Below are 23,875 nucleotides of genomic sequence, written 5' to 3' on the forward strand. Positions count from 1 at the left end.
GCTGCACAAAAGTGTCCTGACCGTGGCAGCAGACGAGGCCGAAAACAACGACAATGTGCATAATTATTCATGAAATCTGGCTTATGGCAGCTCAGGGCTGTTTAGGACACGTGACTAAGAATTGACTGAGCCGAGTCTGAGTCGAGAGACATTAAACTACCTTGGGCAGCCCCGGGCAGCTGTAGGTTGACCCCCTTATCAGAGTGCATCAGCAACATTTATAACCGCACTCGCCAAACACTTTGTGCAACAAATTGGCACCAAGACACCATGACAGCCGATGGAAATTCTGTTCGACCGTAGTCGTCCTAGCTAGGTCGTTCGCCTGTCGCACCTTTCGCGATGTAGTAGTCAGCAGCACCCGGGGTCATCGCGAGCAGCCGGTACGGCCCGTCTCCAAATTTATTGCCTGTACCCCAGTCTTGCTTGTCCTTAGAGACGTTCTTCTCGAAGACACCGACTGCGGGCGACTTCAACAGTTTCTTCAGCGAACCGAGCTTGGACTTCTTTGCCACTGGCGGTGAATCAGGCTGGGAGGTTGGCACAGTGACCACCTCTGGGCCTACTCCTTGCCCTGGGACGTGGGTGGCTGTGTTGTTGGATGGCATTGAGAACATGATGCTTCTGGTAAGAAAATCTATCCACTTTCTAAATCACAGAGAAGTGTATAAACCAAAATGCGCGATGAAATTGCTTACTGAAATGTAATTTACAGGCAAATCGGCATTACAATCAGTTGGCTAAACGCCAAAAGCCCGTATTTTAATAGTCATTTTATTTGGCGATCTTGCCCGCAAGGCTTCCCAGACGTCATGTCAGCCTTATAGGAGTGGCAGTGTAAAGGCGGCCTCGAAATCAACACGCAAGCGTCTATTCACGAGTCAGCTATGGCATTACTCTGTTACGCAATTACAACTTGGTCGAACAATAAAAGCGCCCGAGGAAGACAGACTAGGATAATTCAACCGAGAGAGTGGTATGTCGATATTTTCCATAATGTAAACAAAGCCATATCCGCGTCCTGGAACTACACCCAGGCCTACGTGGTGATGTTATTTCAAGTCGAAATCGGTGATTTAGAGCTCTCAGAAAGAACGGATTTCATCATACGAATGGAAGAAAAAGGTTGGAGCGATTCCAAGCCAATTTGGCCCAAACAGAATTCTTATAACTCCAAATTGAAAAACTGCTCGAGAGAGCCTCCGTCTAGAGACGAAGACGGACGCTATGGATTGATGCTGTCTGTATCAACCAGAAAGATTAGCAGGAACTTAACGACCAAGTTGCAATAATAATAGAGGTCTTTGGAATGGCGCGTAATGTCCTTTTGTAGGCTGACAAAGAAAATAAATCCGTGGCGGCTGCATTTATTAGCATTTTCATGCTGTCTAGAGGGCGTTGAAAAAGAAAAAGAACATCCCCCTTCCACTTTATAGACGTTCAGTCTCGACTAGAAAGTGAATGGCTAACAAAGCCCGACACAGCTTTGCAAAATAAAATCTCCACTAGCTGCTATGCAATACTTTTACTAGGCATCCTACTTCGAAGAGCATGGATTCTGCAAGAACGCGTAATCGCCGGCTCACATGGCGCAGTTGTCGGTGGAATACATAGTTGCACTTGGAAAGATTTCAAGGCAGCACTTTTAGTGTATTAAACGTGCATGCATGAATACAACCAATGACTGTATCTAATCGCCGAGATTAATGATCTACTTTCTCAACATGACAGTGCTGACATCACCGAAGTCATCATCGCCATGGCCGTATGTAGATGGTCATTTTATAGGCGAATTTGTGAGTGCATGTCCTATCACGAATGAAGTGTACGTTCACGACATCATGAAACCATCATCGAGACACTTAAACATTACGGAAGCGATTTGTTTGACGACTTTACGAAAAGAACCGAAGTTATAAAAGGGAAAAAAAAGAAAAAAGGAATTGTCATGAGGATTCAACAAAGGACTAAAATATGACGCCATATTTGGCACCGTTTTCCGCTTATCTGGGGGGAAGCCTGAAGATGACAGATACATATCTTCATTTTGTTTCTTTGGAGACTGTTTATGGATGACTGAGTACCGCTCGCGTCCCGAAATGTCCCCGATAGCCTTCATGGAGTCTTCGGTCTCCCATTGGCAGACGCAATCAGAGGTCCGACGTGTTTTCGTCCTAGACATATGCAAACGGATGGAAAGTAGAGTGGTATACGATACAAATTTTATGTCCACCACAAACGGACATTTTGGACTAACAACCAAAAGCAAGGCCAAAAAAGTAATGATGATAGAGATGCGATAGCGTTGCAGCTTGGCTGATATAATTCATAAACGAAACAAAGATTGCGCAAATGCCGAGATCATGATGAACTTTTCCCCTTAGTCAACACCCCATGGAAGAAGACGAGGAAGGACGGAACGACTTAGCATGACTTGGGTTTGCGATCGCATGCTTTGTGGCATGATAGATGATGAATCGAAATTCTCTTGGAATCCCGACGAGATTATGACCAAGGTCCAAGCAACGCCGAAGACTCAAGTATCGCCGGCTCGGTAGATTACTTGGAAAGAGAAGATCATTTCTGGTAGAGACAAGCACACTGACATGGGATGCCTGAAATTACATTGCAGGCATCTGGCGACGATACAACCATGTCCGCAGGACATTCCGGTCATGGGACATTGCCCCACATCGACTTAACCTTTTAGCTGTGAAGACCGCGGATTAAAAGCTCGTGTCAAGCGTCTATATGGCCCCTATGCTGTTTGGAGCAGATGTCTCGGCGCGGCCAAGCAGCCAAGGAAGTGATTTCCCCCGAGAGTTCCGGTTCTCAGGAGAGGTAGAAGCAGCAAGAAATTGCGATCGCGGTAACAGAATATGGATAAGTTACTGGTACGTAGCTCTTGACTTCGCGAGCCAGCCGCACTGTGTGAAACTCTTACAGGTTTCTAGAATAAGACAAGGATAGCAACTCTTCTCGATAAGGACAGAAGCTACTATTGTTGGGCCACAAAGTAGCAATTGGTCAATGAAGTGAGATGAATGGGGCTGGCAAGGTGTTTCGAAGAAAGTTAGTGGTATATGAGGCTTGTTTACTCAATAAGCTGAATGAATGCTGGACTTGGTCCCGTCAACCAATGAAGTTTTCCGCAAAGGCTTGGACATTGAGGAGCAGAACGGCTGAAGATTCCACTGCATTCACTTTAAATACACATACTGTTATGCTATAGAACTACAAAGTCTAAAAAGTCCATCGCATCCTCAGCCAGTTTAACGAGGGCTTGTAGAATGGCCATCAAGGTAGTAGGCAATTCGAGCAAGCGGCACTTGTCAGAATGTAATTCGTAACTACATACCAATAGCGGGAAAGTTGGGTTGGGTTTCACTGACACGTCCGGAATATACGCGACTTGGCACGGACAGGGGATTTCCTTTCTAGCCTCAGTTCAATCTTATCTGATCATCAGTGTCGCGTAACAGAGACGTGCCCAATTTTCAGGAGGCAGGTTGGACGCGTCCTGGGGCATCCTAGCATTGTCAGGTTATTACCTATTCCTATCCATAACAGCCACTTCTTTTATGTCGCCGATCACGTGTGCGGGAGATTAATGCGCAAGGAAGACGGGGCCCACGATGCGACGCGATGTTTGTCGGCTGGTTGGTGTCGGCCAATGATGCAGGCCATACCAAGCTGTTGGGATGCATCAAAGTTATCAGATCGAACTTGTCTGACTGAGAGCTACGCCATGTGGATACGTTGAGAATGATGACTTCTTGCTTGTGACATTCTTACATGAAATTTGCCTTTTTAAAGCCCCGTCCGGTGTCGGAGTCCATAAGATTAGATGAGATTGATAAAATTTGTGAAACACAGTGCCCACTGATGGAATTGATAAGATTCATTGATGATCAGTGCCACGCCTGAAAACCAGGAGGCTATTGGGTGATGTCGAAATGAGGTCCATCTTGGCGGTAATGGCGGTCAATAGAACGATGAGCGTGGTCGCACAATCGGAAAAAAGCAACAAGGCATTGATAACGACTGCAATTCCAATGGATAAGCACAGAGTCGATAACCTTCTGGGCCATCTGCCAGAGCTGCATGTTTTGCTAGTGCAGACGCATCGTGATGGAGCAACCCCTCATGAACAGAGCTGCACGTGGTAACTATTGGGATGTTACTGAGGAGTCATTGAGACGTTGGGAGCGAACCAGCCAACTCGGATTAGACTCTACAAAGCTTGTATCGTGGACTCTCGGAAGATAGCCGGTCACTAATGCTGGCGAAGTGGTGCAGGAGGAGCTCCGAGGAATTTGCGTATTCCGGTAGCGGCCGGGAGGCATTACCGACGACTTTTGAAAATGGGGAATAGCATCATGATGTGCTGATTTTGTGGATCATCAGCCAACCGACAATCAATGCAAGGTGTTCAGGAATGGGGGCCTGCAGTTGAGACCATTGCCACAACCCAATCAGTGGATGTAGCGTTTATTTACATCCGTCGATATAGGGTTGCTCTTGGGGTCGTACAAGTAATTCTCAGCAATGCTACAGTTGGTTGGCAGCGTTGGCATCGTTGGCTCTTCCCATGTCAGGGGAGGAATGTTACCCCAGACACGCAGGCACTACGTATACCCTAGCCGCAAACGCTGTATTCAACAAATTGACCGCGTAGTTACTTGGTTTGCTTCACGGAAGCGTTGTACGTACTGAACCGAGGACTCTGCCGAAATGCATGTTTCGGGTAAATTGTTGTGTTACTGTACTTGTGCCCATCCATTGGGCTCCTGGAAGATTTGAGAGAGTAGGTAATTGAGATTCTGAGATGATTGCGCGATGCTATTCCGTGTACCTCATGCTGCTGAAGACGATCTGCGCTGCAGGCTGGTGTCATTCAATGACCTCAAGTTTGCTCCAACAAACCCCTTCCGCTGCATTTCCCTTGCTCATCAAATAGCATGTATATTAGGGGGTTCAGCAAATGCGCATAAGATAGCCTTTGTACAGCATAAGGGCACGGATCGTATGTTCCCTTGCCCACAAGTGAGAGTCGCAATATTCATAGTTGATCCGAGAGCAACGAGATTTCGAGTCTGGCTTCTCTGGAAGAGGGTCCCAGGGCAGGCACGCAATTGTTTGTGGCTCGGCGAGACCGGACCCCAGAAGGCCTCGCATGGCAAAATGGAGCCAACGCTAACCTTGCAGGGATTTTCCACTCGGAAAAGCCAAAGTCTTCCAGGGACCTGCCATCGGGGGGCGTACAGCCGCAGTACAGATACACTGTAATCAGTCGCTAATCACACTGCAGTGAGGTAATCGAAGACGCATCGGCACCTACCCTTGCTGTAGCCGGCTCTTACTACATATTACATACCGTACCAAGCATCCATGCCGTGCCATCTGATTAGGGGGGGCCATTTATTTAACCACATTCATCATCGCTGACCGAACAGGCCGTTTGACTTATCTGATCAAATCCGCCCACCAATTCAGCGTTGCCAGTGTTGCTCAGCAATTCCAATCTGGAAATTCTTGAGTTAAGAAGCACAAAGAAGCAACCTTGAGGTTCACTCCACTCAATCATCTTACTCACACATCACCAATCAGCTCGAGAAGTCTCTTTGTTTCTTGAGACAACGTCATTCGACGTGCTTGCCGACAATTTACCACTCGCCATTGTTGTAAAAACTGCCCAAATTTCCAAGGATCGGCCTCGGCTCGTGGGCTGATATCACATCACTCATAACTCATTGCATACACACGCGCCCCCCATCCAGGTGGTTCGGTCATGACATTCGCCCAGTAACGACAAGCACATTTCCCATCTTTCTCACTACCTAGACTAGTAAATTCTCTATTTGGATTCGACGGTTCCATATTTGCATTTACTTTCTTCGCATACGGAAATTCGCCACAAAAATGTCTACACGCATGGAACAAATCCTCGCCGACTCGGTCCGCGACTGCACACCTTGCACACCGGGCACACCCTCGGTTGCACCTTCTCTCACATATTCGGAAGACTCAGAAGACCAAGATGAATTGCCACAACCACAAGAGCCGCACCGACGGCGCCGAGCTTCGACGAGGCTCATCTCTCAGAGTGTGGCCGATATTCAGCGAATTACCGGCGAATCTACAACAGAAGTCATCAAGAGGTGCTGTGGCGGCGGCTGTTGTATGAAGTTGGGCCAGAAGAAGGAGGGCCTTGAATATGAGAACGTCCCTCACCCCGACAACGACGCCTTCCGGAGCCTCTGTCTTAAGATCGGAGAGATTCCTACGGTTCTCAACAATGTCGCCGAAATGCCACAGCAGACTGCTTTCTTGAAGCCGGTCCGTCGTACATCAGACCGTCTACCTTCACCTACCGATTCCGCTATTTCCGTGAGTAGTGGGCGTGAGAGTGCAAACGCCTCAAACAACCTCGATCACACCGTCGCCAAACTTGGTCTGGAGGACCTTGACACTTCGATTCAGCCGCCCTCCTTTGTCCAGCCGCACCCACCCTACAACGTCTTCCCAGCCAGGATCCACAATACCCGAGAGTTGACTAGGGTCGGCGCGGAGAAGCGGACTTATCACTTTGATCTTGATATCACCGATTACCCGGAAGAAGACGGCCTGGACTTCAAGGTCGGTGGAGCCATTGGTGTCTCTGCTCCCAACGATACTGAAATGGTGGTCGAAGTCCTCGACCTTTTGGGAGTTCCTAGATATCTCCGGGACAAGCCAGTCCTTCTTCAAACCACCAGTGGACGTTGGCCCACAGTCTGGGGAGATGAACAGGCACGAGAGCTTGTCACTACCCGCAGAGACTTGCTTACCTGGTGCTCAGACATTCAGTCGTACCCGCCGACTAAGCACTTGTTAAGAGTACTGGCCGAGTACGCCAATGACGCGAACGAGAAGAAGATTCTCATGTTCCTGTGTGCAGGTGAGGGCCAGGGCGTCTTTTGTGACTTCCGTACCGGCCCTCATGTGTCGCTCGCCCAACTGCTTCACGCTTTCCCATCGGCCAAGCCCCCTCTGGATCTTCTTCTTTCTGTTCTGCAGCCTCTTATGCCGCGTTTCTACTCTCTGTCAAATGACCCTCATGAGAACTTTGAGGTTCGGGATGGAAAGCAGCACCGTCTGATCGAGATTGCCGTTACAGTCCACGAAACCAACGATTGGCAAAAGGGCCAGAGAACTGGCATTGGCTCCGGCTTCTTTGAGCGCCAGTCCCGCAAGTACACTGCTTTGCAGCGTGCTGGCAACCCCGCACCTCAGATGTACATCCCCATGTTCAAGGGTCTGATGGCAAATCCGTTAGCAAAGCAGTTCGTGTCCGATGGCCCGATGCTTCTTATTGGGGCTGGTGTCGGTATCGCTCCGTTCCGTGGCTTTGTCCAACGCAGATTAAAGAACGCCAACTGTGCCAACAAAGTGTGGGTGCTCCAGGGCATTCGCGATTCCCTCGTCGATGAGATATACCAAGGTGAATGGGGTGTGCACGAGAGCGACGTGAAGCGCATCGTCGAGAGCCGAAGCGGTGAGGGCCGATATGTGCAAGAAGAAGTTTCCAACCAGGCTGACCTTGTCTGGTACGTCATCAACTCCGTCGACGGTCGTGTCTTCGTCTGTGGCAGCTCCAAGGGAATGGGCGAAGGCGTCGAGGATGCGCTCGTCAAAGTCGCAATGGCGAAGGGCAACCTCGAGCAAGACGAGGCACGAAGGTTCTGGGACCTCAAGAAGGAGGTAGGTCAGTACATCGCTGAGACATGGTAGGCTCTGTGCTGCCTGGCTTAGGTGGTGGTTGATCACTTCGCGCCGGGAAGACAATACATCTCATTGGTGCCTCGGGGCCGTTGGGTTATTTCGCTCACGACAGTTCGTTGTTTCCTTGATTTTTCTTTTTTAGTTGCAGACGAGAGTGGCACTAGATTGGCGTTTCGCGCAAGCTGGAGACCGGGTTCTTTTCGGGGTTCTTTTAGGTCAGTTTTCGCCGTATTAGATGCATCATCGGGGACTCGTCAAAAAGAAAAAAAAAAAAAGTCCTGGCATATGGTGGCATTTTCGAGGGATCGGCAACACTGCCGCGGCGTTTTGGAGATTGTATATATCTTCCATAGGGTACATAAATGGACAACAACATCTGAGGTGACAGTCTTTTCAGAGTGCGGTGGGGGTTCAGAAGTAATATGTATGGCACGGGCGTCCCACCCGGTCCCAATCTGTGAAACACCTCCGCCTCGGACATAAACCATCTCGGGCTCGGGGTTGTGGTGGAGTCACCCTTCTACTCGCCCGTGAAAAGTGCCAGTAATGCTGTACTTTGCCATATGGTGGGGGGTTTGATGATGTGTTAACATCCCGACTTATTTGTCCACGTGTAACATCGCGCGCCGTCTTTTGCATGGATGTGGCAGAGTGCAGGAGTGTATGGTCTGATGGGCTGGGATGTCTTGTGGTCGCATGACTCGTGCAACTGAGCACTCACGACGGTTGGCTGGCTACTGGCCAAGGCCGACAGACACAGAAGCGGGCACAAGAACTGTAGATCAATACGACTGACAAACAACAACCTTTTTGGTCTTCTCGTGTCCTGGGTAGTATTTATTCTCCCTCTAATCTGTCCTAACTCCGCTTTCCCAGACGTGTTGAGTCTGCCAGACTATTTGGTGCCAACGCTCAAAATTACTGTTTGGCATCTACATACGATTGTGTATCCAACTGATGATATCCTGAAGTCACATCCCCGCTCATGACAGGGTGTCTCATCTTTTCGGGAAGCTCATTCGGGTCTCTGAGCTCACAAGAAGTGATTGCGCTGGACTGCGCGACGATGGGCGATAGGATAGTCTAGACCAGACATACACGCTCTGGTCAGGAAATCGAGATACCTTGATCCAGGTATCCTATGCTCTCGCCACTCAGTACCGCTCAAGCTGCCCTTTCTGCTAGAGTTAAATATGTGGTTCTCCAGTTACGCGTTTTGGGAGGAGGTGTGGCCTGAGATCTGGGCCCCATGCCCGATTTATCTAATGCGGTTATCAATGATACGAGCACAGGCGTAGGATCAATTGTCGAATCGTCCCTCACGGCTCGCGAGAGCAAGCTAGGACTCGAATCAAGCACCTCCGTTGTAGGTGTCCAACCCGTCTATATGAAGATTGCTCAAGCGAGAGAGGCGATGAATAGAGCTGTACCGCACGGTACAGATCATATGCTTCAGAGGCGAGGCGCGGCGGGATTCTCCCCTGGACCCGTGAAACTGCGTGCTGATCGCCTACTGCTTTACAACCTCCATATATGTTTTTCTTTTCTTTTGAAAGCGATTGTATCGATGCAATCAGGCATGCTTGCTCGATATCGTTCTGCTTTAGCCCCACAACCTGATGCTTCTACTGTATCAGCTGACGAGTCATATCTGCGGCAGCCAGACCCCTCAATGTCGCTGGATGTTGCTTTGTTCGTGAATCCGGATCTATTATAGTCCACTGCCGTCTGCTTCTCAGTGCTGTTTCGCTTCTTCCCTGAGCTGATAGAGACACACTCAGCTTGATTGGTTGTTGGCGAAGCCATCTAACGGTATCCCCTTCTCCCCACCACAAGGTATGGTCTGCACTTTTCGATGGTGAGTTGAAGCCCGAATTTCCTCTATGGTGACGGTCAAAAAGGCTACTAATAAAACAACGGATGTCGGATCTGAACTTAAAGATGTTGTGAGCTGCTATTATCTCCGTTACTGATCCCTAAAATTGATGGCGGAGAAGTGTGCCTTGCGCGAGGCTTGCAGACTTAGTCACTTGTAGAAACCAGTCGATCATAATCACCGAGACACTCTAACATGTTACAATGCTTCTGGGAAGCGCGCTCACAAAATTGATTTCTTATATTCCGAGTATATTCTAGCATCTTCCACTTGGTAACACTAAGTCGAGTTTATGATCATCCGCCTCCCGGACAGCGACTTCCTATTTCATGGAAGGTTCCGGGCCACGCCCGAGCAGAGATGCGGGGCTCCGTTTCTCGCCACTGATGAAGTCAGAACGCCGGACAGTCGCAACGCAACTACGTCGGAATACTGATGCTCGTGCCGGGGTGCCAAGGATAGAGCAAGAAATAAGGTTGTGACAACTATACCACTTACATGGGCCCTGCTAAATGACGGGACTGCAGACCGAGCCTGCATGATATACTATGTGAAGCGAAGAAGAATGGACTCTGGCATGCTCGAGACTGCCGCACAAGGTCAAGAGAAACTCACCTCGTGAGCGAGAGCCATCTCCGTGGTTGAAGAAGACGTGAAATCATACCGCTACAACACAGAGTGCCGACCCTCACTGCCCCAATCCTCCACGTCCCACATTTCGACCCGCATCAGAAAGAGCTTCTCTCTATAGGGCTAGCGCGAGGCTTCCCGAGCGCAGCATTGCGTGCTCTAAATGTTGATTAGCGAGGATTATCTCAGCAATCAACAATCATGACAGCGCCAGCCTGCGAGCCAGGCACAAGCGCTCCATCACAATCCGTCCCGCGACGAGTTGCTTTCATAAGATCTCAGTAAGCCAGATCAAACACGTTGTGGGGTCTTCGCAGACGCGGGACCTTGTTTTAATGGCACCATGCCGGCGCAATGTGGGTTCGTACGCTCGAATATTTCGATACTTTTCCATAACAACTCGCCAACTTCTACGGATCCGTATATGCAGCGCCAGAATTGCCTGAATCGCCCCTCTATTGCGATTCGTGACCCCTCCTTCTGAAGCTGCGTAGGCCCACCAGCATACCCGTGCGACAAGTAGTATACCACTCCATACGCCCAGCCTGTTATATATAAAGTCCACGATGTTGCGCCCATCCACCATAAGAACCTTTTCCTCTGTGATCAGACAATCTCTCAGGCATACCTCTCCACGAACTACAATCGTTCCCAAAGCATTCTCTCGATCTCCAGCTATCCCATACACACCCGTAGCAGCCATGTCTTCCTCCACTCCCGTCTCGGCCGACTCGCTCATCGAGCTGATCAAGAACCGCCGCTCCCACTACCCCCTGTCCAAGGACTTGACCATCTCCAAGGAGCGCATCGTCGACATCGTCAAGCAGGCCACTCTCCACGTCCCCAGCTCCTTCAACGCCCAGTCCACCCGCGTCGTCGTCCTGTTCGGCGACGACCACGAGAGGCTCTGGGACATCACCGCCGAGGTCCTCAAGGGCATTGTCCCCGAGGCGAACTGGAAGCCCACCGGCGACAAGCTGAACATGTTCAAGGCCTCCGCCGGCTCTGTACGTCTCTCATTCCTCTTTGGTATCCAAGATGCCGCCGGGTGACGATAACCATCAGAAAGCTAACACTTAACTTCCCCCGGACAGATCCTCTTCTTTGAAGAATCCGAGACCGTCAAGAAGCAGCAGTCCGACTACCCAGCGTACGCCGACAAATTCCCTGGCTGGGCGGCCCAGTCCGACGGCATGCTCCAGCACACGCTCTGGGTTGCGCTCGAGGCCGAGGGCCTCGGCGCCAACCTGCAGCACTACAGCCCCGTCATCGACCAGAAGGTCGCGGCCCAGTGGGACGTCCCCAGCAGCTGGAAGCTCAACGCCCAGCTCGTCTTCGGCGGCAAGACCGCCCCCGCCGGCGAGAAGAGCTTCATCCCCGTCGAGGAGCGCGTCAAGGTCTTCGGCGCTTAGAGGAAGAGAAACATAAGAAAAAAAAAGAAGGAAAAAAAAAAAGACCGAAGAGAACGGCATGGGAACTGGAGTTCAGCGCTTTTTGTGATACAAAATACCATGCGAAAGTAGACTTAGAAAGACCAGAGTTGTTCTGCGCTCTGCGCTCAGACATAGATCGTCGGTTAAATGAAATCGTACATAATATGATACAAGAAGAAACTAAATCAAGACTACGCCAAGCGGAACAGTTTGAATGAATGACGCACGACTCGCAACAGATCGTTGCTGATTATGTATGATTTGGATGTTGCCCTTCCAAGCACATGGCACCCCCAGCCAGCTTTTGTGCAGCCAACACCTGCATCTTGATGCGGCCGACATTGCAGTAGCCGCTGACATATACGGGAGCTGCTGGGTGTTAAGCTTGGGGTGTTTTTCGATGGAAACCCCAAGGCGGAAGTGGTCGACACAAACAGGGCCATGATTGGAGGACTTCAATGCAATTGCTTTTATGTGCAGTTTCCAGTGCGCCTATCTTACAGATCCAGAATGCTAATATTCGTTCCTGGCCTTTTATGCAATGCACGCTCGTTAGATCCTCCCCATTTGACGCCAAGGCCCATGTTGTTTGTAAATCATCCAAAAACAAACGTCCACTAAGGTTGACGTATCGGGGAAAGGCCACCTTGCTTTCTCTTTTGACACGATATCCAACTCGGTGGTTTGCACTATATCTTCCTATCTCGTAATGCTGTCAAGACGCGGATTCTTCAATGACTGGCGGCGCCAGCGCGTGGCCGTTGTCGACAATGATCTGTTCATCAATACGGATGTCCGTCTGATTGTACTCCATACGTTTGTATGTCGTGATACGGCCGACATTCATATCCAAATCGAAGAAGCGCACACGGCGGATAAAGTCATGGTAGCCGCCGTAGCCTCCAAATCCAGCTCCGCCGCCGTAGCACATCCAGAGTTTAGGCTTTTGCTCCCCCTCGACCTCGTCCGCGGACAGCATGCAGTATTCGTTTGCATGATCGCTAAAATACCAATCAGTAACGGTTCCTTGCGCTGGATTCACCATATCACGAAACTTACTGTCCGCAGCTTACCATCACGACACCTTGCTCAACCAAGGCGTCACGGAAGCCGGAGTTGTATGTTGGTGCTGTCACACCCTCTCGCCATTCTCCCACCTTGAAATTTTCAGGGATGCGGTATTCCGGTAGCGGGATGTGGATAAAAGCAATATCCATGTGGACATGGGTGTACTGTTTATGGCTCTTCTTGAGGCCTGCCGAGGTCTGCCTGAACCATTCAATCTGGTTGTTCTTGATCCAGTCGTAACCTTGCCATTGCCTCTCGTCGGGTGAATATGAATGAGAATCCAGCAGGTAAATCGTGAGCGCAGAATGTGTTGAACTGCCTCGCGCAAGCACCTCAACGTAGTAGTTGCCCACGCCGTCAATATCATCAGGCCCGGCCCTGGACAGTGAATAGGGTAGCTGCTCGATGAGGGCCATCTGAGAGGCTCTTGACAGAGCTCCCTCGTCGTCGTGATTGCCAAATATGGACACGTACGGAATTTTGTGCTGGATGAGTATTTGGGCGTATTTGTAAATGGCCTAGAGAGTCAGTGCAAGTGCTTTACCTTGTCAATTTCTGGGAGCTTACGGATTGCGCGTCAGGTGCAGTGTCCCCATTGACCTGGTCACCACTCAGTACTACCAGGTCTGGCTTTTCCTCTTCGATCAGCTTTGTGACGAAATCCAAAGTCCGCGGATCGGCCACGCACTGCCCGCCGTTGTATTCATCTGGTACAGCGTCGCGGCAGTGGCCCACACCGGTACTCAAGTGGAGATCCGCCAGCTGCATGATCTTGAATCTGCCGTTCTCGTTGACGCGGGGCTGCGGCTTGTGCGGCTCAACGTGAGGGCCCCTTCGGACGGTGATGTGAGCTGCAGGTATTGCCCTGTTGGTGTCCAGCAACAGAGGTGTACCCCTGACCTGCCATGCGTGCCGGGCTTCCACTGCATCGTCGCCGAACAGCACGTCCACGGCAGTGACTGCTTCCTTGGAATCGCTGGCGTGGATCTTTGAAGAGCGCAAAACCCACAAACCGAAACCCCGTGACTCCCATTTCTGATCCGTGGGAGGCTTGCTTGATTTTGTAGGGTCGAGTCGGCCGACGGTGACGTCCATGACCACCTTGTCGTCAGACGTGAGGTCCTCCTCCTTCAGCCTTCGCACATGAAGATACGCGCTCGATACCCATCCCTTCCCGAGATACAAGTCCTTCTCGACGCGCTGCCACTTGTCCGAATCGAGCTTGCAGGAGGAGAACAGGTTGACGGTGGAACATTTCGTGATGGTCAAGTCTGTGATGACGAGCCCGGCATGGTGCTGGGGCATGTATTCGTGAATCGCATTGGGTATAAACCGAAAGTTGCGATCGAGGAGAAAGACGATGAGGAACGTGAAGAACGCAGCAGCGCTGAGCTGGGTGATGGTCCGGACCTGTAGCCATGGGACGGCGCATGAGTACCTCGAGGTGGAAGCAGCGGCGCATGGAGGGGAAGGAGGCTTACGATGCGTCGCGTCATGGTGAAGCTATACAGCGATCAGATTGCCGGGGAGGGCAGGGTAGACAAATCCCCGGAATAGCTACAGACTTGAGAGCTGGGCTTCTGGACCAGGCAATTGGCAGATGTCGGAGGTGATTCCCGATTCGACGCGCAATGTGGCATTTTTGCCCATGTATAAAATGCAGCCAGCCTTCTCTGCAGAGATTGTCAGGTAGCTGTTGTGTAGTGGGTTCTGTCAAGCAGACATGAATTGATAGAAAGGTAAAGAGAGAGTTGAAGGACGGGCGCTTCTGTTCTCAGATGCTACCTCCAGGGTAACTTGGTAGGTTAGCAAGGTTGCCAGCTCCTCTTCCTATTAGCGGTAGCAGTCCCGTCGCCTGCTGATCTGGGGTAAGGAGACAGACAGCGCATCCCTGCCAAGATTGGCATTTTGCCTCATTGACCCTTAGCCTTATCGGTTACATCAGCCTTACTTGATAGGGATAAGCCTGTTGTATATATTTATATGTTTACATGTTGTGCAACATATATTAGTTCTAGTTGTATATAATATCTAGGTTATAAACAAATTTGTGTTTTTTTCTTTCGTTTTTTTCTTTCTTTCATATACCTACAAATCTCTCTCTCTCTCTCCCTCTCTCTCTTCCAGAGGGACCATGAATAAGTTTGTTCAAAGAGAGTTTACGCGCCTGGTTTTAACCTCAACGTACTGCACATATGCCAAGACGCGCAACTGCTGGATTAGCCAATGTCCTGTCGTGCCGCAGTTGGAGTTGTTGCGGGCAAGACATCTCCTCCGTGGGGTGAATCATTCAAGTTCGGCCTTGCTCCTTTTTTCCACATCATCTTACAACCATGTAAAACCCAAGCTTTATTCTGAACAAGAACTCCAGTACATGCGTCCAATCCCAGGGTTCTGGACCTTATACCAAGATAATATCTACATATGAGCCGATGGTGGATCGATCTGCATTAAGACCTCACATGAAAGAATTTGCTGAGATGCAAGCTCAAAATCTGTTACAAATAACGGCCGAGGTTTTTCAGTAGCACACCGCCTATAAAGTCGACACCTTAACCGCTTACCTGCTTTACCCCAAAGTGATGCTAGCATTACCACTACTCCCGCTTCCCCCGGTCGCCGTATATCCCTCCGTCGCCAGAATCATGTAGTCATGTCCTCCCAGCCTCATACCAGCCTTGGCCCAGGCATCAAAGTGCTTGCCAGTGGTGATCGTGCCGCCGACCCTCTGCTCGGTACGTACACTCCAGAACTGCTGGAACGTGGCGGTGCCGATGATGCTGGGCTTGTTGACGCGCGTGCTGGTGTATAGCTGGTACGTTCCCTCCTCGAACGTGAAGTTGCCCTTGGACGTCCAGGGCTCGCCGGGCGACAGGTCGCCGTGCGCATCGACGATGTAGTACTCTATCAGCGGGTTGCGCGTCCAGCCGTAGATAGAGAGGTAGCCTGGCCCTGTGGGGACGTAGGTCCCGCTGTATGTAACGGTCCTGCAAAGGGGTTCCATGAGTTGTCAGTCATAGACTGTCTTTGACATACAAATTGGAAGCACGCCAGAGCTGAAGTAGAGCAAAGTTGACGTGGTAAGGACTGACCTTGATCCACCCGGGCTCCATCCCTTTCCACATACGAAACCACCGCCACCCGACCATTTCGCAGTGTACGAGCCTCCAGCTCCATTATTGCAGTTATGGCTGCCGCTTCCCTCCTGCCAGAAAGACCAATAGTAATTAGCCTGCACTGCATCGGAGCTGAGAGCACCCTCGGGAAGGAAGTCTCCTGGAGCCGATAGCACTCCTGAAAAGAGAAATAAAGTTGCAAATATGAACGAGAGCATTGTATGTGATCAAAAGTTGAAGGTATAATGCATGGTGGTCACCAGGCTGGTAAGGTGTAGGTCACCTGCCTGATTTATAAATAACATGCAAAGGGCTTCTGTTTGCTATAATCCTGGATAGAGCGTACTTTAGCCTGAACGACCTCCTAGAGAAGGTTGTTGATCAATATGGGGCCCCCTGGGTATCCCCTCGCCTCCACACAATATGATTGGATCAATCCGAGGAAGGTTCGATCATATTAATTGCAAACCAATTTTCATTGGTTGAAAAGGCAAGGATCATTTCTTCTCTCGCAGCCCCGGAGACTGTCGGCTGAGCACTTCCCAGCCTTGGCGGTCTACATACCCTCCACATCTCAACTACCGAAACCCCACGGAAATACTTTTACGGAATCCAGCGGACGATGCATGACCGGTTGCTGTTGGCATGCGGAACAGAAGAAGGATATCAGGACAATAGAGAACTGGCGAATGTCCGAATCCTAATATGACAAGACGGAATGAAAAGGGGGGGGGGTTCTTTTACCGCGTCAGTGAAGATGGGACATAACACAAACTTACTTGGGAGTCCTCTGAAGATACACAGCCGGGATTATAGAGGGTGTGGCCTGATGCATTGAAGAAGATAAACAGGCCAGAATTCATGCCTAGTACAACGACGCGAGAGTTGTCAGGCGAGAGACTGGTTCATCATGATAAAATATTCTTTTCTCAAGAAGCATCGCTGTTACATTCGCGGGTACATTTGGTTATTTCAATCTGCAATCCGAGAGACAGGATTGAATTTATATAGTTCCTTGAGCTTGGTCCCGTTTCTTTCAATCTAATGTTACATCTTTGCATGTTTAACCCCTCAGTAGACTCTCACCATTACTTTCATCCAGCTGGACCATAACAGCCCTTGCCTGTCTCTTCTTGTTCTCGAGACTAGCGACTGTTCTAAATTGCGACCTGACATCCTCGTCCAAGCCATTGAGCAACATGGCGAGAGCACTGCTCTTTAGAAGCTTGGTATCAGATTGACGGGTGCGGTAAATCGCTGCCATCAGAAACAGCGCCGCCGCCGCCACAACGACGATAGGGAGGACAGCAAAGCCCCAGCGGACGTGGACAAACGACTCCGTCGAGATGGCTTGTCCCGAGACCGGCACCGCACCCATGAAAGATCGGAACGCCACAGTCATCGAAGTGGCCATATCAGTCATCAACATATCTATGCCGTCATCGTTTTGATACTGATGGTAGTTCTAATAGAAGGCGGTGACGATGTCCGAGTCGAAGAACGTGACGCTGCTCGAGATGCCCACTGTGAGGTTCACGACCACAGAGTTGTCAGTGATCGTACGGCTGAAATTAGTCGCTGTTCGGACGGCAGATCCAGGAGCGGAAATAGAGGAGAACCATCCGCGCATACCAAATATGGCTTCTTTCCCGACCGGGTAGGTTGTGTTGTCCGCGCCTGTGATATATGCGGCAAGGTCCGCGTCCTCCTCTTGCTTGGTCATATTGACAACGGTCTGGTTAACAACGCGAGTCGTCACATTTTCGCTCAACACGCCATTGACGACTGTTGCGTCTATAGTCTGTAGATAAGCCGAAAGCGCACACAGCTGAGCCCGGGGCTTTAGTTCTCCCACACGCCCGTTCTTTGCCTCCGTTCCCATGAAGATCAGTTTTATGATGGTCGAATGAGGCATTTCGCCGTTTGCCGAAGGTATCAGGGGTGTCATGCTGAATACGTCGACCTATCGTTCAGTTTCGCCCCTTGAGGAATTTCCCACCCACACCCTTCGTCCGCGTATTCATTGGCGCAGTATCTACTGATGTACAGGGTCAACATACTCATGGCAGACACCCACAGTTTCGAAGGATGGCCATCTGTAATTGCCCGTCTGGTACTCAAATTTCAACGCTGCTTTTGGTCCGCCGTACTCCGCGAACAAGCCGTTGTACACAGCTGATTCGAGAGACAGAATGGGAACATAGCCAGCTATCAAGGTTTCAGCGGCATCCTATCCTTGGCTGCACACAAGAACGTACTAGGTGTGGTTTTTCCCGGCAGCGCAGCAGTGTAATTCACTGCGCGGGCAACTGTCGCGCTTCCAAAGCTCTCAATCATGACTGATCTGGTTCGATATGTGACAATCTGCTGAGCAAAAGGCCCGAGAGCAAGGGTGAAGATGATAATGACGGCCGCGAATGAACCAAGGAAACTAGACGTCTACGTGTTAATATCTACTCGGGTAGGAAGCAACGCAATGGACGTGCCCTCCGCGAGCGGTGGCCAGAAGCTTGAGGGCACCCCACGTCCCCCGACTAGCTTCATCGAATGCCTCCATATCAGCTAACGGTGCTCTCGATTCCTTGAAGTGAATTCATTCCAATTGAGATATCCCATTTTGTAAGGAGATGCTCATGGTTGCTATCGCCACAGCTGCCAGCAAGGCGATCAGTGCGTTCAGCGTGACGTAGTACGGCCAGTCTGACAACGAGCGGTTGTTGAAGTGCGCGAGCACTCCCATAATTCCCCCGACAGCCGCGAAGGCGAGGACGATAGTGGTGACCTCGGGGGTCTATGAACCTTTACTTGACGAACGCGACACCTGGTTAAATGATTTATTTCCTGGACTTTGAGGCGGCTGCTCCTGGGCTGTATCGGCTGTTGCTGTGCTGCCACTCCATCCTCCTTGATGCAACGACGTCATCGGTATCGCACTGTTCCAGTGAGGGTTGACTTGATGGTATACAGTCGTAGTGGAGCCTCTCTGCCCATCCCAGCTGGTTTGGGGCAGGGTCTCCGGGGGATCTACATGGCTGTGCTGAGTAGGTTGATGACGATTATACCCATCTTCAAGGGAAGCATATGTGATCACCGGTTGGGTTTCGCGATGGTTATCATCATAAATAGAAGAATACGCCATGATGTTACATATGCAGCAAAGCTGTCAAAGTATTGTGCTTAATTGATCGTTGGAAAAAATGACAATATTATACAACGCTGAGCTAGGTATATTGACAGCCTCATCTCATATATAGCACTACACGTTTGTTCCGTAACTACCCAAGACAGTGCTGCTAGAAACACTGTAAAGAACTCGCCCGGTTAGTCATAGCTGACAAAGGAGCAGCATGCATGGTGTTACACTTCTGGTACAGCACAGTGCTACATACTTGCTTGGCAGCACTCAATCATTGGTTATATCATCGAGAGAACATACTGGAGTTTGGTAGGTCGGAGCTGTCAGCTCACAAATATGCAAGTGCGCAAGCAGCTCGTTCAATCAACCAATGATGATCATGGTCTACCAATGATTGAACGTTACCGAGCCTGGCTACCACTCTAGAGGTGCCATTCGCTTTGTGAATGGTCACATACCGAAGTCGCCTTAGAGGGTGCCATATTAGCAAGCAGCCTTTCACATTAATCATAGTAACAGCGATAAGCTTCATGGCGTGGATAGGGGTGCATCAACCAAATCCCAGAACAGCAACGCACGTAGATAGGTAGTACTTTTAACGCGAGGCAAGCGGTGCATCGAAGTTCACGCAATTTATGTAGCACAAAAATTTGCCGCTGTGTCAGTGGCTACCCATTACCCCTACCCCCGCTCCCCATAGCAACTAGTAGTGGCTGTGCGCTCGTAATTAGAGTCTTATGACTTGACTTGTAAAGTTATTATGTGTTACATCAGTAAAGTTCATTTATATACCGTTGTAGCCGTGAAATCTGGTGCTCACCAGGTGCCAAACTGGGTACAACGGCCGACGGGGTCACCATTAGGGGTGGCCATGGAGACACATTGTGAATGCATAGTGCCTGTAATTAATAGAAAAATAAAACGAATGTGAGCATCATATTTCAACCCCTGTTGAAGTCCACCGCCTGAAGAGTCTCAACCGAGATATTGACTCGACTTATGCAAAGGTTCGATTGGAATACAGCCCTTGTTTGGAGGGTAAAATAGAACTGGTAATGATTGAGAAACGGCGTAGCACCGCCCCTGGGCTATCATAGAATTCCGATCACGAACTGACTAGTAATGAAGGCCGCCCCGTTCAGTACAGCCATGACTACGGGAATATGATAAGGAACCAATCAGGGTGGAACGGTAGACCCAAGATAGAAATATTAGAAGGGGGAGGTATATTGTACAACACCTGGTGAGGACTTCCGGCAATTTATGAAACATGAGTTATATGCTCTATCATCTTGTCCTCATTTCCATGTGCATGGTACATGGGCAAGCACAACGGTTGTTACAAGGATTACAAGAGTCGACAACGGTTCATTGACACGGATCACGCCCCCCTTACTCCCATAGACAGTCGAGCGCCTCGCAAGCAAACACTTAATATGCTTACTTCAACATTTTCCATCGAAAGCACACCCTTTATTTGAGTAAAGAGCCACCTTTATACGCGGGTTTCTTAATTGATCATATCATCGTTTCTTGTGCCATATCGTTCATAGCGTTAAACGTCGTCACCTATACGGAAACTATAGGTCCAGCTTTCACAATAGATCCAGTAATGCTCAGTAACATCATTGAGACCTGGGTTGAGTATGGATTTTGTGCATTGATTCTCTTGACGCGAATGATCGTCCGCATCAGAGTGAGAGGTACCAAGGGCTTAGATAGAGATTATTATCTGACTATAGTAGCCTTTGTAAGCAATTATAAGGCCATACTGACAGCCATGGAAAATGCTGCGCTGCGGAGTAGCTTGGAATGGGCACAATAAAGTGCCCAACATAACTCACCAGGACAGATATGACTTAGTCACCAATCAACCAGAAATTACAGCGACATATTCAAGAGGCCCCAAATGGTTCTTGGTTTGTTGGGGTTCCGTACCAGGTTTCGTGTGGACGTTGAAATTGTGCACGCTTTTTCTTCTAAAACGTCTCAGTCGAGGACTCTGGATCAGCAAAGTCATCAAGCCGATAATAGTATTTGTAGTCATGTGTTATATTGTTAGCGCGATCATGGCCTGTACTTACTGTCAACCTTTTCATCACTACGGGCAGATGTATCCAGATCCCGGATGTGAGTTAGACCTGATGGCCGATGAGTTCTAATCTTAAGAGTCGTTAACTCGAATCCCAGATGGAGGCTATCCTAAACGACCGCGCTATACATCACGGTATTACCGATGAACTTGCTGACAGACTTGTGTATCATTGTGCTACCTATTCCGGTAAGACCAATCATAATCATATTGAACTCCCATAGTTAATTCTAGAACTAAAAGAGAGAGAAACATAGGTCTTTCTACAAGATCGGATGTGTCCAATACGAAAGTTTGGCATTTCAGTACTGTTACGTGTGGGTTTCTTCACCATTCTGGCTGTGGTACTACGTGTGGTTTACTCTCTTCTGGTGCGTCATGATTCTCGTAACAACAAAAATCTCTGTTTTGAAGACTTTGAATGCATCTAACGCCGGTTTTCTCTCAGTACAACGATGCCGCAGCACCTGCCTATTGAGCCTGTCGAGAAACGCTGGTGGCCTGCGTCGTCGTCAATGCACCAGACATGCTCCCGCTGTTCCAAAAGCTTTTGGAGGCGTCATTTAGGAACGACCGACGGGTATGAAAGATCCAGCGAAGGCCGCCCCGATCACATCCAGTTGTCGGATCGAAAGCACAAGAAGAAGCTCCGTCATTCGAATGACCTAAACACATTTCTCGCACAAGACCAAACGATAGTTGATATCGAGTACTCGTGCAGCACTGAGCGCACTCAAAAACCTGTCAATGGCCATATTTGTGATAAAAACAACGGTTCTATTGTGACGTCGGATGGATTGAGTGACAGGACATCAGATTATGCTTCGTATAAGGTAACACCGTGGTAGTGGTTGTGCCAAAATTTGAGGATTTCAGTTCGTTGCACAAACAATCATGACTTGAGTCAAAATCTCACCCCAACTTCCCCGTGCTTTGGGCTGCAATCATGGATCCCCGTGAGCCAATAAGGTCGTCACGTGGAAGATGTCGCTGGATTGATCACTACCATAACAATACACCCTCATAGTAAGAAATAATTACCTTAGTACAACAGTGCCACAATCAATCCTTCGAAGTATTGGTCTGTACAAAGGTGCAATCGTATTTTTACTACTAAAACCGACAACATGTACGCGGACTGTACAAGTACATTGACGACATTTTCAAGACAAAGCACCCTGGCGCGTTCACGGTCTTCAAGCCTGAATGGCACGCGGTGCACTGCTACGAGGATACCACGGACATGTTTGTTGACGTTTGAGATGAGAATTGAGGCGTACACCACATACGTTGGGAATGACAGAGTTGCGAAGGAGCCGCGGAAGATTTAGCACATCATTTAAAACGTACTAGAAGCTGACAGCAGCATCATAGCGGTGATGGCTAAAGAGCGTGGTGCCGGCAAGATCAAGATCACTAGAGTCGCCATGCCTAAACCGCACGATAATCTGACTAACGATTTCTACATGTAAGATCAAGTGGACGCCATCAAGGGCGGCATCCCAAGCAATGAGGATCCCACAGAGTTCTCTAGTTCCGGACCGCATGCTTTGGCACCAGCCGGGCTACAAGTTCAATCTTTCGAATGTAGCTTGGCCCTCACCATCGAGATTTTGTACCACTTATTAGGCTAAGATCATGATCCCACACGCATTTGTTCGTCTCTACATCTGTGGCAGCGTCCAATGCGGCTGGGGTACCTCCCTGGGATGACCAGCAAACTTCAGGCGACGACGACGTCTGCAAAAAATACATGGTGAAGGTCGAGTCACAATATAAGTACACTGAGACGAACACAGGAGGCCTCGGGAACGTTTTTGGTCGTGGGAATTGATGGGCGACATTACCGTTGAGATGGATGGTCATGCGTATACGTATGCGCTTCCTCTTGGCACTTTAATCACCGACCTCAGCAAGTCAATCGTCGAAACCCAGGGCTATGTGTCTCTCAAGAGAGTGTTCTTGCCAACAACCGACTGCAAGGGCTCAAGCTTGGGCACTACACCAAATCTGGTGAAATGGTGCGATCATGCTATCAACAACTTACAGCGGAATGATGCCCTTACCTACGGAACTGAGTGAGTTACATATTCTTGTAAACATATGATGCTACTCTTGAAGTCTAACAGTTTTTGTCTAGTGTGAGCAGATTGAGTGGTAATTGCTGAGGTGACGGAACTCGTGGCTATGGTTTCATGATCCAAGGTTCTGATGATGATTATGATATTAACGGTAACAACATGTGGACGGCCTATCAGAATATACGTAAAGTTGAAGGCTATTATAAGTGTGGCTCATAAACAGGCCTTACGGCTATTACATGTATGAATCTGACAGCCACTTTTAGGATCTGAGGGATTGGACCCATTGGGAATTCTTGGTTTGGATCAAAGTGCCTTATCAGATGTCTTCATTATCACGGAAGCCCTCTTATCTCTGAGGTTCTTGGAAAATGACTATTATCCTTCGTCTCGGAATTGATCGGGACATAATACTGTTGACTGACCTGTAACTTACTTGGCCGCATATAGTCACGAGTTAAAGACAAGGGTGTATTGGGGAAGCACACATGTTTGAATTTTGGGACATTATTCAATGAAAGATATAAGACAGAGGACGCCAACTTTGGCATGCACCATTCAGGTCACTCCTCAATGCTCCATGCTGATACGACAGAGCGAACCGGTATTTCGCTATCAAAACTTCTTAGTCAACGAGTTTAGATGCGTAATTTCTTCGAAGAGTAAAAATATTTGCGTT

General features: G+C 49.3%; 7 protein-coding genes across 7 annotated transcripts; 4 read left to right on the top strand and 3 right to left on the bottom strand.

Moving 5' to 3' along the window:
• Positions 1-1,947: 1,947 nt before the first annotated feature.
• Positions 1,948-2,687, top strand: BKA67DRAFT_576298 (uncharacterized protein). The gene has a single exon (XM_046103561.1). The coding sequence runs from the start codon at positions 2,073-2,075 to the stop codon at positions 2,301-2,303; it is 231 nt and encodes a 76-aa protein (XP_045955428.1). The 5' UTR covers positions 1,948-2,072; the 3' UTR covers positions 2,304-2,687.
• A 3,235-nt stretch (positions 2,688-5,922) lies between these two features.
• BKA67DRAFT_661862 (riboflavin synthase domain-like protein) lies at positions 5,923-7,773 on the top strand (the record flags this gene model as incomplete). Its single annotated transcript, XM_046107896.1, has 1 exon — positions 5,923-7,773. One exon carries the CDS (start codon positions 5,923-5,925, stop codon positions 7,771-7,773), a length of 1,851 nt encoding a protein of 616 aa, XP_045955429.1.
• A 3,198-nt stretch (positions 7,774-10,971) lies between these two features.
• Positions 10,972-11,682, top strand: BKA67DRAFT_661863 (Nitroreductase-like protein; the record flags this gene model as incomplete). Its single annotated transcript, XM_046107897.1, has 2 exons — positions 10,972-11,277; positions 11,365-11,682. The coding sequence occupies 2 exons, from the start codon at positions 10,972-10,974 to the stop codon at positions 11,680-11,682; spliced, it is 624 nt and encodes a 207-aa protein (XP_045955430.1).
• Positions 11,683-12,040: 358 nt separating this feature from the next.
• Positions 12,041-14,622, bottom strand: BKA67DRAFT_576308 (Metallo-dependent phosphatase-like protein). Its single transcript, XM_046103562.1, has 4 exons — positions 14,253-14,622; positions 13,339-14,181; positions 12,763-13,289; positions 12,041-12,704 (listed from the first exon to the last, which is right to left on the bottom strand). The coding sequence occupies exons 1-4, from the start codon at positions 14,265-14,267 to the stop codon at positions 12,419-12,421; spliced, it is 1,671 nt and encodes a 556-aa protein (XP_045955431.1). The 5' UTR covers positions 14,268-14,622; the 3' UTR covers positions 12,041-12,418.
• Positions 14,623-15,092: 470 nt separating this feature from the next.
• On the bottom strand, positions 15,093-16,101 carry BKA67DRAFT_576312 (glycoside hydrolase family 11 protein). The gene has a single exon (XM_046103563.1). It carries the CDS (start codon positions 15,773-15,775, stop codon positions 15,341-15,343), a length of 435 nt encoding a protein of 144 aa, XP_045955432.1. The 5' UTR covers positions 15,776-16,101; the 3' UTR covers positions 15,093-15,340.
• An 849-nt stretch (positions 16,102-16,950) lies between these two features.
• BKA67DRAFT_594282 (uncharacterized protein) lies at positions 16,951-18,810 on the bottom strand (the record flags this gene model as incomplete). Its single annotated transcript, XM_046105034.1, has 7 exons — positions 16,951-17,352; positions 17,395-17,850; positions 17,935-18,095; positions 18,146-18,326; positions 18,370-18,468; positions 18,538-18,678; positions 18,709-18,810. 7 exons carry the CDS (start codon positions 18,808-18,810, stop codon positions 16,951-16,953), a joined length of 1,542 nt encoding a protein of 513 aa, XP_045955433.1.
• Positions 18,811-22,494: 3,684 nt separating this feature from the next.
• BKA67DRAFT_661867 (uncharacterized protein) lies at positions 22,495-23,197 on the top strand (the record flags this gene model as incomplete). Its single annotated transcript, XM_046107898.1, has 2 exons — positions 22,495-22,583; positions 22,915-23,197. 2 exons carry the CDS (start codon positions 22,495-22,497, stop codon positions 23,195-23,197), a joined length of 372 nt encoding a protein of 123 aa, XP_045955434.1.
• Positions 23,198-23,875: the final 678 nt, after the last annotated feature.

This window comes from Truncatella angustata (assembly GCF_020726525.1).
Source record: "Truncatella angustata strain MPI-SDFR-AT-0073 chromosome Unknown BKA67scaffold_7, whole genome shotgun sequence".
In the NCBI taxonomy this organism is placed as follows: domain Eukaryota; kingdom Fungi; phylum Ascomycota; class Sordariomycetes; order Amphisphaeriales; family Sporocadaceae; genus Truncatella; species Truncatella angustata.